The following is a 12262-nucleotide window of genomic DNA, read 5'->3' on the forward strand; positions in this document are numbered from 1 at the left end:
GGTCGCTCCAATGATCGGATTTAGGAGTAAACAGTAGATAATATTTACATTTTTGACATTTCATCTTCAGAACTAATTAAACTTCAAAGATGCTGGAGTCTTGAGCCCCCGCTGCGTGAAATTCTGAGAAACAGCCTTCATATTTTTCTGAAATAAACAGCTTATGAGTTATATAAACAAAAAATTTTGATCCAATACAGTCTGTCTAGTGTCACGGTATAATGGTGTATTAAATAATAAAACACATAAACACAAAATAATTAAAATACTTCAATGGCAGTGAATCTTTGATTAAATGAGTTCTGTATAAAGTATGCAAACTTCAATTCACATTGTCGGAGAGTGGAACAAATGCCTAAGAGGTTGTTTGTTTATGCTCACATTTGAAATGTTTTCCTGTATTGCAGAGAGTTTAAATCTTGGTCCCATTGCTCAGCCAGGACGGCGATGGCATAACATGTATGAGTAGTTATAATGTGCGGATGTCAAGCCAAACCTAAGAAAATGACTGATACTGATGGCAAGATGATGAAAGTGGCCTGACTCATCACACACTGTATGTAGGACCAGTGCGAGGATCTGAAACAGTTCACACATTATCAATATAGTCGTCAGTATTCTCACTATTCTTACTGATGAATGGATGCCATTGGCTGTACCTAATGGTGACAATCCAGGATGGCCCAACAAGAACCATATGACTCTCCGTAAGTTCTGTCACTGCAGGATTTCCCATTGAGGTGTGCTGTGTATCCAGATACGTCTCCCAGCCGGGTCTGAGCTCAGCAGTAAATGGACCAGTAGATGAGGTTAAAGATGATGTAGGCCCCTGGGAAGACCATGCGGGAGTAGGTGTCGATGGCGTGGCTGTGCTGGAGGAGGCTGAGACCCCGCTGGTCCTTCTTCTTGGCCGCAGTCGTTGTTGACTCTCTGTCGACAGATAGGTGCACCACCATGCACTCCTGTTTGTCCGGCACCTCATCGGGCACGACGGGAGGCTGCGTGTAGCTGGCCAGGCTGCTGGTGTCCACCTCACTGTACGTCCCGTCCAGCATTATGGTCCGAGCGTGGGACAGGCCACAGGTGCAGGGCAGGGACTGTGAGACGAGGTGAGGCATCACATCACCTGACTCGAGTCAGTTTCCATGTTGTTGGAATTCACTATGCAGTGACGCTAAGACATTTTGTTCGTATGACAGTCACTATACGCAAAAGCAATGGGTTACATGGTGCCTACGGAATGGTACAGGGGGAAGGAAATCAAGGATGTTTCTACCTGCTCTTTGGCCTTTGCCCGAAGCTTCTGTTCTCTCCCATTCTGCACGGTGGTCAGGTAGTTCACTGCAGCGTACTCCAGAACGGACAGGAAGACGAAGACGAAGCTGACCCACAGGTAAATGTCGACGGCTTTGATGTAGGAGACCTTCGGCATGGAGGCGTTGACTCCGGTGATGATGGTGGACATGGTGAGCACCGTGGTGATGCCTGATATTACCCGAGAACACAAACACCTTGAGTTAGCACAAGCCCCTTCCCTTCTGCCAACCCCATGATGGCACTATAACTGAAGATCCCACTGAAGGAGGTCCCAGGTTCTGCCGACTAAGTGGGTCCAGGGGCTCACCGAGGGAGACCCTGGCAGGGACGGCCAGGCGGTCGATCCAGAAGGACACCCAGGAGAGCATGACCATCAGCGTGGCTGGGAAGTAGGTCTGCAGCAGGAAGAAGAAGATGTGGCGACGCAGGGTGAAGCTGATGTACAGCCGATTGTACCAGCCTGCAAGGAGCAGCAGGAGAAGTGGTCAGATCAAGGCAGGAAGAACAGGTGCTCGCAGAGATGGGGCCAAAATGAGAAATAACCCTTGTGCTGAAGGGTGGAGACCATGTCTACAGCTCCAGCATGTAACGTGACGGAGCCCCGTATTCATTCAATTTACTGTAACTACCAAATGTAAAACAAGTGAGAGTCAAACCATGTACAGTGCTAGTCAAAAGTCTGGACACACTTGCTTTCAATGCATTTTTCTCTATTTTAGCTAATGTTATTCACATTACAGTAAAAGGTCTCAAGGTAATGAAGTAATACATTACAATGACCAAGAGAAGTGGCTCAACATGTCAAATTTTTCTCAAATTTTAGGCTTAAAAATAGTCCCCTTTTGCTTCGATGTCAGCATTGCCGACTCGTGCCATCCTTTCAACCAGCTTCCAGATGTAGCCACCTGGAACGCTTCTTCAATAGTCCTGAAGGAGTTTCCACAAGTTCTGGCCACTAGTTGGCTACCCTGCTCTTAGTCCTCAATCCAACTCATCCCACACCAGCTATGCAGGGTTTAGGTGGGGGAATTGTGGGGGACCGGTCATCTGTCACAGAACTCTACCTCTTTCCTTGTACACAAGATGATACGGTACTTTCAAAGTGAACATAGGGTCATTATCTTATTGAAAAACAAATGATTTTCAGTAGGTCTGTTCAAACTTTTAACCGGTACCGTATACCTGAGTAGCACTTGTCAGCCATACCTGTGCTGCTATAGAAAGCGAGCCTGGAGGTGGTGTGAAACTTCTGAATAAGGAATTGAGACAAAGAGATCCTGTCATCGGTGCTCAGGGAGTCATCACCACTCTTCCAGTAGAGCATGAGGTCCTCGTCAGTGTAGGCATCTGCAGATGGTCAGAATCAGCCCTCGGACAGCCCAGCTCACACTCGTCTAACGGTGTGGGTACTCACAGCTCTCCATCTCACACTCGTCTAATGCTGTGGGTACTCACAGCTCTCCATCTCACACTCGTCTAACGGTGTGAGTACTCACAGCTCTCCAGCTCACACTCGTCTAACGGTGTCAGTACTCACAGCTCTCCATCTCACACTCATCTAATGCTGTGGGTACTCACAGCTCTCCATCTCACACTCGTCTAACGGTGTCAGTACTCACAGCTCTCCAGCTCACACTCGTCTAATGGTGTCAGTACTCACAGCTCTCCATCTCACACTCGTCTAATGCTGTGGGTACTCACAGCTCTCCATCTCACACTCGTCTAACGGTGTGAGTACTCACAGCTCTCCAGCTCACACTCGTCTAACGGTGTCAGTACTCACAGCTCTCCAGCTCACACTCGTCTAACGGTGTGGGTACTCACAGCTCTCCATCTCACACTCGTCTAATGCTGTGGGTACTCACAGCTCTCCATCTCACACTCGTCTAACGGTGTGAGTACTCACAGCTCTCCAGCTCACACTCGTCTAACGGTGTCAGTACTCACAGCTCTCCAGCTCACACTCGTCTAACGGTGTGGGTACTCACAGCTCTCCATCTCACACTCGTCTAATGCTGTGGGTACTCACAGCTCTCCATCTCACACTCGTCTAACGGTGTGAGTACTCACAGCTCTCCAGCTCACACTCGTCTAACGGTGTCAGTACTCACAGCTCTCCATCTCACACTCATCTAATGCTGTGGGTACTCACAGCTCTCCAGCTCACACTCGTCTAACGGTGTCAGTACTCACAGCTCTCCAGCTCACACTCGTCTAATGGTGTCAGTACTCACAGCTCTCCAGCTCCAAGGTGCATGTCTGTGAATCCAGTGGGAAGCGACTGAAATCCATGTTGCACGCAGCTGTCACAGTGACCCTAGTCAAGGATAGATGACAAAGAAGTCAAAATATCACAGCTTTGTCAGAACCTTCAAGAAAGAACGGTTTATTAAGTTTACAAAGTTATGCCATTGTCCTATTTGGATGGTCTTCTCATTGGGTACTTGCATGCAACAGCTAAGGGAAAAGCTTGTTTACCTCACACTGTACAGTACGTGTCCATCAGGAAACACCCTGAGCATGATGTTGTCTGTGGTGGTATCATGGATGAAGGACCTCTTAGAGTGAACAAAAAAGACATCGGGCACCCAGATTTTCTTCACCAGTCGGCTATCAAATGTCATACTCTTGTTGTTGGTGCTGGGAAAGGCCAGCCGCTCGTCTTTCCAGTAGTGCCGCAGGTACAGGGTCATGGTGAAGTCCTGCGTGTCAAAGTAAACAGGACTGGGGCATTCATGCAGGTTTCATTCTTCACTTTGTTAAATATAAATTCCACCAATGCACTCCAGGAATGTTGCAAACAACATGAATGCTGAGGAGGCTGAGCTCACTGCTGTCAAAGCGGACGTTCCCTGACACACTGTGTGCTGGAGATTGTGGTGCTGTTTACCGGGGAACTGTGCAAGTGCAAGAAGAACAGCAGCGGAACCAAAGTCCATCATGCTCGCATGCGACAACATCTGGTCATGGAAGGGTGTACTGATCAAAGGACTTTTAAAACTGTGTGGTTTAAATTGCTAAAATAGAATGACGATTCCCCCTATCTATCCCAAAAAAGGAGATTGATAATATTAAGTATGATGGCGGATTTGGGGGAATCATTAAAATAATATTAGTACAATTCTTAATTAAATGACTAGAATAAATAATCCACACAAGCGTGAAAGTGAGTGCAAGAGAGACCCTCACCATGTCCACTTCGGAGATGCTGTCCAGGCTCTCTACCTGAACGTCCACCCCCACGGGGACTGCCGGTCCTGCAAGGGAGACATCCGGCCATCGCGTTTCCCCAGGCGATCAAGTTCTCAGCACCAGGCCAGAAGCGAGCACCAGCGTTCCCATTACTAGGGGCATGAGCTACAGGACATAACGACTATAATGACACTGATAATGATTTCAGCTGAAGATCAGTCTCGAGGCATCCTCATGGCCAAGTGTTGGAAGGCAGAGCTACTGAAGGCTGGAAACAGCTCTGACGAGGCCAGAGCAGGACGCAAAAGGCGCTTTAAAACCAGCCGGCACCCAAACCGTACCGCGAACTGCCAATTTCCCATTTTAAAGTATGTGATCCGTTTGGGATATTGATGCATTCCCAGTGACTTGGAACTTCGAAATTTCCAACCTCCTACCTAAAAAAAAGCATTACGGAATAGCTAAATGGAGTGGATTCGTAATGGAAATTTATGCAAGCGAATGCTAATTCTGTTCGCTAGCGGATATTACGACATTGCAAATCATGATGTACGTCGTGTGAACAGTAAATAAGCATGTCTTCGGTTTTACATCACTGTCTCTCTCAAATCCCAGCAACGCCTTTACCAAGACGACCCTTCCGCAGTCGAAAACCGAAGCGAGCTGGAACCGCACTGTAGCCATTGTCTAATCACAGTACGGCTTGAGTATCGGCTGCTTCCTGTTTGCCAGTGTACACTGTACCAGTGTAAAAGCGCTGAAAACTGCTGACATCTAACGCTGCTCACTGAAGTCACTTTTGAATAACCCTGTAATGTGCCTGACTGCAAAGTAATTATGGCATAATCCAGTTTGTAAATGGAAACCCTCATTCCCTTTCAGCGCCTCCTGTCTGGTGCCCTTGTCCCGGGGGACAGTATTGCATGATTGTTCATTGCTGCCAGCCTTCTAACTAGGCTTCGTACATACAGCAGTATTTGGGGAATTATAATTTCACTTAAAATTATAATTACTTTATAAATAAAGGAGGTCACCCTCAGCAAACACATTCCAAAAACAATATAAAACTGTACATATCATATATATATACAGCACTGTGCACTAACCTAACTGTGGGTTCAGCTGCAAGAAGTCAGGGCACACAAAGGTCACGCAGGGGCAGGAGCGAATCCATCATCGCAGTAACCTGTTACCTGGCATTGAGGGTATTTACTCCCAGCTCTAAGCCCACTGCGCAGCCCCCCCTCCCGGTAACTGGGGTCATATGCTGCCAGTCATGCTCAGTCAGGAACACCCCCCCCCTCTCCCCCCACCAGGCCTCACCTCGGCTCGACAGGCCATAAAACACCCAAGAGCTCGCAGCGTCAACTATGGTTCATTCCGTCCAGCTGTTTATACAGTCATAATTTCCTGTGCACAGATCTCTCTGTGAGATTAGTTTGTTAGTCAAAGGTATTTAAAGTAAACTGATGAACCGTGGAAATCTGATAATGTAGAGTATAGCTACGCCCGCGTGTCTTTGGCTAAACACCCTGCAGTACGTCACCAGGTTCACACGGTGCCCATGAGGCTCATCAGTTCAAAGTTTGTCTAATCCGGCCAGCCAATGAGCAAAGGCTTTCTCTCTAATCCGCCTCCAGGGGAGGACGCCACTCCCCCTCACACGAACTCCAAATGGTTTGGTCCATCATCACCGCAACAACAATTCAGCGCTTCAGACAGCAAAGCAAACACGATAAAAAAAGCATATCAGCACCCCAGTGCTACCTGACATTCTCTGGCATGAACAGACAGCGTAAGAGAATCCATGTCACATACCGGGAATTTACATTCGGTTCTGGTTAAGGTTCCTTGAAATAAAATGTGTTTCATTTTCAGCCCTAACCTGACAGCTGGTCGGGCCTAAGCTGGTCACCCTTTTCATGGTGCTGCTTTAACAACAAACCGGATTGATGCCCCCCCCCCCAGGGGGCCGGTAAAGTCGGGGATTGGGAAGAATAAAAATAAAAACTGAAAATAAAAACTCACCATCTTCGTTACATGCAGCGACACCAATAAGGGAGGGAAAAACACTCCGCATTAATGGGGGGGGGGGGGTCCCCCTCACAGCGCAGCAGCAGAATAAATCCTCTCTCACATACCAGAGAGCGATAAGGACAAGCCGGCATTTGCTCTTCAGAATGATGATCTGCTGCCCCAGATGACAGATTTAAAGGTTAACGTCGTACATACATAGTTAGATCCGCACGTGCCCTGCACTCCGTGTGCGTGCCGGGGAGTCTGCATGTTCCTGCATGTTCCTGCATGTTCCTGCATGTTGCGATAACTGGCATCTCTAAACTGCCCGTGATGGGCCACCATCGCATCCTGGGCCTGCTGTCATGGACCTTGACCATCGATAGCGGCTGGAACGTGGATAGATAGCTAAACGCTTTAGAAAGGACATCCAGAACTTCGTAAGTGGCATATATGCCAGACTAGTGAAGATGGATTTAATAAGACTCTTTTGCAAAAGAATTGCTGCTTGCGCAACATTTTCCTCAAATCTATTTAAATCACAGGGAGAACCCAACTTTACCCAACTCAGCTTACAACAGTCCTACAGTGGATAAGGGGTTGGAAGATGGACAGAACTCCACCTGTTCTACAGCTTAATGATTTACTGTGGTAACTCAGGTTAAAGGTCATGCAGAGGGGAGCCATAAGAGCCGCCAGCATGGTGGTGCAGCGGTTAGCACTGTAAGGGGCGGCATGGTGGTGCAGCGGTTAGCACTGTAAGGGGCGGCATGGTGGTGCAGCGGTTAGCACTGTAAGGGGCGGCATGGTGGTGCAGCGGTTAGCACTGTAAGGGGCGGCATGGTGGTGCAGTGGGTAGCACTGTTGCCTCACACCTCTGGGACCCGGGTTCGAGTCTCCGCCTGGGTCACATGTGTGTGGAGTTTGCATGTCCTCCCCATGTCGTCGTGGGGTTTCCTCCGGGTACTCCGGTTTCCCCCCACAGTCCAAAAACATGCTGAGGCTAATTGGAGTTGCTAAATTGCCCGTAGGAGTGCATGTGAGAGTGAATAGTGTATGAGTGTGCCCTGCGATGGGCTGGCCCCCCATCCTGGGTTGTTCCCTGCCTGCCTCGTGCCCATTGCTTCCGGGATAGGCTCCGGACCCCCCGCGACCCAGTAGGATAAGTGGTTTGGAAAATGGATGGATATACAGTTTCCATTGTCAACGGAGGGGAAAATGTATGTTATTTTAACGCGACACACAGACATGATTAAAAACCAACCTATATCTCCATCCCTTTTAAAGAGCACTGTTTTTAAATCATTAATGTACAAATTTGCATTGTAGCACGGCCAAGTGTTACGAAATCAAAAAATATTTAAAACATGGACACGATTGTTTCATGCGCTTCGTGGGAGATATGCAAATAGAAGCAGTGGGATGTTTGTTTCATTTTTAAAATTAAAAACGAAATTCCTTTTCTTTGAATGGCCACCGCAGACTACAAGACTCAGGGGACGAACTTCAAAGACCCTCGGCAGGCAGGGCGGACTCCAGTGCGGGAGCGAGGGCACTGCGCTGAGACTCGACGCCGCCTCCTCACAGCTCCTCAGAGGCCGGGAGCATCCAGATAACAGGCTTTCGTCAGCCGTGCTTTGCCAAGTCGCTTCCCTCGGAATTGGGTGCGAGGAAGCTCTAAAGAAAACCTGCATCTGAGCTGTTTTTACCCCAGTTGAATTCAGATCGGCCCGAAGCGCAACTGCGGAATCAACCATTTCAAAGAAAAAAAAGTCCCAGCTTAGCAGATAATAGACATCGGAATGTTTGTCTGTTCCTGGATAGAACTCTGTGCATCCTAATCCAAGAAGCTGCAGCCTCTGGCCGTTGGGTTTCTTTTAATTGGGAGGAGATGATCGTATCATAAATGAGCCCCAGTTCAAAGGAACTCAGCTAATGCTCAAAGGACAGCATTTTGCTTTAAGGGACGTGAGTAAATAAGTCATAAAGAGTGGGAGTAAAAAGCAGGCTGGCAGGTTTGACCTATGGGTGCAGGATCTTTAAGCAATCTGTCGTTCAGGATCGATAGATGTATATTCTAAGATCTTTTGGAATCGGACGTGTGAGGGTGAGATCACTGAGGGTGATCCGGTTCGGAGGATCCTCATTGCTGAGGAGCCGAGCGGCTGGACCAGGCCGAGGGGACGCCCACGTAACCTGGCTGCGGAGGATGGATGGCCATTTGCGGGGGCTGGGTGTGGCAATGCACTGCATCAGCGCACACTCCCCAACCTGACCTGACCTGTGGTATGTTTACGCCGCTGTTATTGGCTTAAAGAACACCTGTTTCTAAATACCAGGAATAATGGTCAATCATTCATTTTTGACCTCAAGGTTGTTTAAGGGAGACATATTCAGAGGCTGGGTGACGGTGAGTAACACTCCATGGTTGGGGGTTCGATTCCCTCCCGCAACCCAAAAACATGCAGTGAAGGGATGTCTCTAAATTGCCCTCAGTGTGTGTGAGCCCTACCCAGGGGCATAGCTAGAAATTCTGGCCCCCTGACAAAATGCCCCTTGCCCCCACCCACCCATTATATAATTCTATGTATTTGAGGGCCCCTGTAAGGTGCTGGCCCCCCAAGGTAGCCATGCCCCTATCGCGCCCCGAACCCTACAACACGCCAGCTTCCCTGGGGCGCCCCCTGTGCTCTCTGGAACAGGCTGAGTGCACTCTCATCCTGCTAATGAACCCTGCACAGGTACCTGCTGTCTTTGAGGTGACTATGTAATTTTGACACACAGTACAGTAATGCACCTTTTGTTTCCATAAAGTAGTGATAAATACATTTGCCTCACATGTAATAGGAAAAAAATAACAAACTTTATTTATTCCCAAGTGAAAATGAAGGAATATTTGGTTCAAATCTGAGTATAAACACTGTAACCTCACTAGCAGAGGATTCTGGGGGTCAGTCACAGCTTCAGCTCTGTGTGTGGAGTGTGAGACCCCTGTGGTTAGGTCAGCTAGTGTCTCCAAGCTGCTCATTGTGCACCTGTGTTAATAGTCTGTGATAGACTATTAATCTATTAAACAATTAAAACACTTAAGAGACTCTTAATATTGAAAAAAAAATCACTCAAATACCTGCAATTGCTACACTGCTTACGATATCTGGAGTGCTCCGTGTTCCAGTGAATTTCCCGATTTGAATGAAACTTCTAGGCGTAGTGAAACACGACGTTTATTACGTCAGCTATTGTCGGTGTTGAATGTATATAGGCTACTACAACAAAAGAACATAGAAAAACACAAACTAGCTGCATGTGTTTCAGTCAGAGGTGGAGATTTCAGGTCCAGAGAGTACAAATCCAGACCAAGGTTTTGTTTCAACCAACCAGCTGAGTATACAGAACCAGTCACGGAATATGGATTTGTACTCTCCAGACCTGAAATCTCCACCTCTGGTTTCAGTTACGAATGGGTGTGTTTGTTATATCCGCCGCTCACCTGCAAACGCCGGTCTCATGGTAAAATCGTGATCGTCGATTCGCAGCAGCTGCTCAGTCTTTATCTTGCGTGTTTTAGTGGCATCGCCAGACCTTGACAATCGGCTGCAGAAACACGTGAATATGCTTAACTATCAGATGCAAGCGTTTTTAAATAAGTCTATAAAATATTACAGCAGATTATTTGAATTTGCTTCTATTAGTGCTTCTGCGAGCTACTTGAGACGGTTATTGTGTCAGAGGCCATCCTTATCTTCGGGAAAGGAATTAATTACAGAGATCTTCACAAACACTTTGCCTATATGCGCAGTAGCTAAGCAGAAACTTTTTAACCAAAGCAACTTATACTGAAAAAAAACATTAAATACAGCGGGAAATTTTGCAACAGTTAGATTTAACTTAAGTACCTCAACTCAAGAAGCAGGGCAGCAGCATTAAGGGGGCTCGAACCCATATCCATGAACGCCGTGCCAGATACTGCCTCACAAAACAGCACCGGCTTGGGTCCAGCACGGTCCTCAAGTCCCAATTGAAAATTGAGGGATGCTTAAGTCCCAAATTATCTCATCACAATTTAATTTCCATAACTAACAATATTTCATGCGGAAAGGCTACAAACTGTATTCAAATATAATGTTACACTGGCACGCACACACACACAGGTATGTAATTATATTTTTGTGGGGACTCTCCATTCATTTCTATGGGGAAAACTGTAATCCCAACATGACGACCTTAACCCCTACCCAGCCCTAACCTTAATCATAAATAACCAAACCAAATACGAGAATTTTGGCATTTTAAGTTTTTCGATTGCATTCACATATCTTTGTGGGGACCTTAAAATATTCCCGACAACCTCAAAGCAACAGCGTTTTATTACATTGTGGGGAACATTTGATCCCCAAAATGTAATATAAACATACCCCCCACACTATTTATACGTCTCCATAGCGCCACGTTTGTAAATGCCCGAGTGAAACATCTTCGGGTTTTACGCGCAACATGGACTCGTGTGGCTGGAATGAAGTTCATTCAATGGATCTAATGCGATAGGGCAATAACGTTACACTATTAATTACAACAGAACCATTTAAATACACACATAAAAAAGAGGATTTTAAAAATTAATCTGATTTTACGTTTGTTATTTTATATTTTTAAGCAAATTAGTATCTTATGAACTCAAATTTTGTATATGATAATCATATGTACATTGTCGATACCCGTATCACAGTATAATTGCAGAATTAGAAAAAGGTAGCGAATGTATATATTGATCTTGTATTGCAACACGAAATAAACACATTCTTAAATGTAAGGTAATCCACTGTCATTAAATATCGTTTCATGTGCAAGCGATACAGTGTAATTGAAAGACGCGCCCCCTGCTTTCTTAGTTAAACGTGCGGCAGTAATAAAACGACATCCCACGTCCGCAGTACTTACGCGCCCCGCTTGTGAACTTCCGCCTGTCCGGTCCATCGGTTCTCCTGGCGGCTCTGACAGACACGTACCAGGAACAACACTAAAAACAGCGATCTGGGGAAATATTGCATTGTTTGCGCGGACTTAGTCTAACTGAACGAGCCTTAAAACCATATTTAGCTGTGCTCCACAGTGGTTAGACGACTGAAGCATCTTTTCATCCAAATCAGAGAGTGAAAGAGGATTCGGCGTAGCAGCAAAGTTTCGTTTTATTGAAATATTAAACATTCTACGCCAAAGAAGGTTTCAAGCAACATCTTCTCCTGCTTTTATGATCGGGTCGCTGCAGCGCAGCTGTTTCCAGGGGTTTGGACCAAGGCGCCCGCCGGGATCGCGCAGGACGGAGCACAGTGGCGCAGCGCGGCTCGCGCGCTCTTACTGCTACAGTGCTATGTGCAGGTGCTCGTGCAGCGCTACGTACAGCTACGCGCTTTCAACGGGCAAACTTTGCAGCGCTGCGGTAAATCCCAGTAATACTTTCATGGAGGATTGCACACCTTCGTGCAAATACTTCTACAGCACGACAGTATCTCCATGTTACGGGAGTTAATATCTAACACGTACGTAATTCGTTATGTGCAGTTTTATTGCACGAAGGTGCGGAGCTGGCCCCATGAGCTGATAATGACCACAGCTAGTAGGATTTACGGAGAACATTGGACGTTAGCTGCAAATATGCGTTAGTGTAGATAGTATGTTGCCTATTGTACACTGAGTGCTTGCGTTAACATACATGAATTTTGTGAGACGTCTTAAGGTA

General features: G+C 46.8%; 1 protein-coding gene across 2 annotated transcripts; it reads right to left on the reverse strand.

Annotated features, from left to right (window-relative positions):
• Positions 1–206: 206 nt before the first annotated feature.
• LOC125714803 (gamma-aminobutyric acid receptor subunit rho-2-like) lies at positions 207–12226 on the reverse strand. 2 transcript variants are annotated; one of them, XM_048985793.1, is made up of 9 exons: positions 11464–12226; positions 10016–10119; positions 4507–4574; positions 3796–4019; positions 3552–3634; positions 2524–2664; positions 1625–1777; positions 1277–1485; positions 207–1097 (listed from the first exon to the last, which is right to left on the reverse strand). In XM_048985793.1, exons 1-9 carry the CDS (start codon positions 11571–11573, stop codon positions 783–785), a joined length of 1407 nt encoding a protein of 468 aa, XP_048841750.1. In that variant the 5' UTR covers positions 11574–12226; the 3' UTR covers positions 207–782. The 2 variants fall into 2 exon arrangements, with proteins under 2 accessions (XP_048841750.1, XP_048841751.1); XM_048985794.1 differs by lacking the exon at positions 4507–4574 and having other exon boundaries at positions 10016–11588.
• Between the last annotated feature and the right edge of the window lie 36 nt (positions 12227–12262).

Source organism: Brienomyrus brachyistius, chromosome 19, assembly GCF_023856365.1.
Source record: "Brienomyrus brachyistius isolate T26 chromosome 19, BBRACH_0.4, whole genome shotgun sequence".
NCBI classification, from domain to species: domain Eukaryota; kingdom Metazoa; phylum Chordata; class Actinopteri; order Osteoglossiformes; family Mormyridae; genus Brienomyrus; species Brienomyrus brachyistius.

What these genes read in the sequence shown, in the direction of transcription:
- LOC125714803 (XM_048985793.1), bottom strand. Translation starts at nt 11,573, where the DNA reads ATGCAATATTTCCCCAGATCGCTGTTTTTAGTGTTGTTCCTGGTACGT. An exon ending in CCCTGCCAGGGTCTCCCTCG is followed by an intron (nt 1,486 to 1,624) that starts GTGAGCCCCTGG and finishes GGGTAATATCAG; the next exon opens with GCATCACCACGGTGCTCACC. An exon ending in GGGCAAAGGCCAAAGAGCAG is followed by an intron (nt 1,098 to 1,276) that starts GTAGAAACATCC and finishes CTCGTCTCACAG; the next exon opens with TCCCTGCCCTGCACCTGTGG.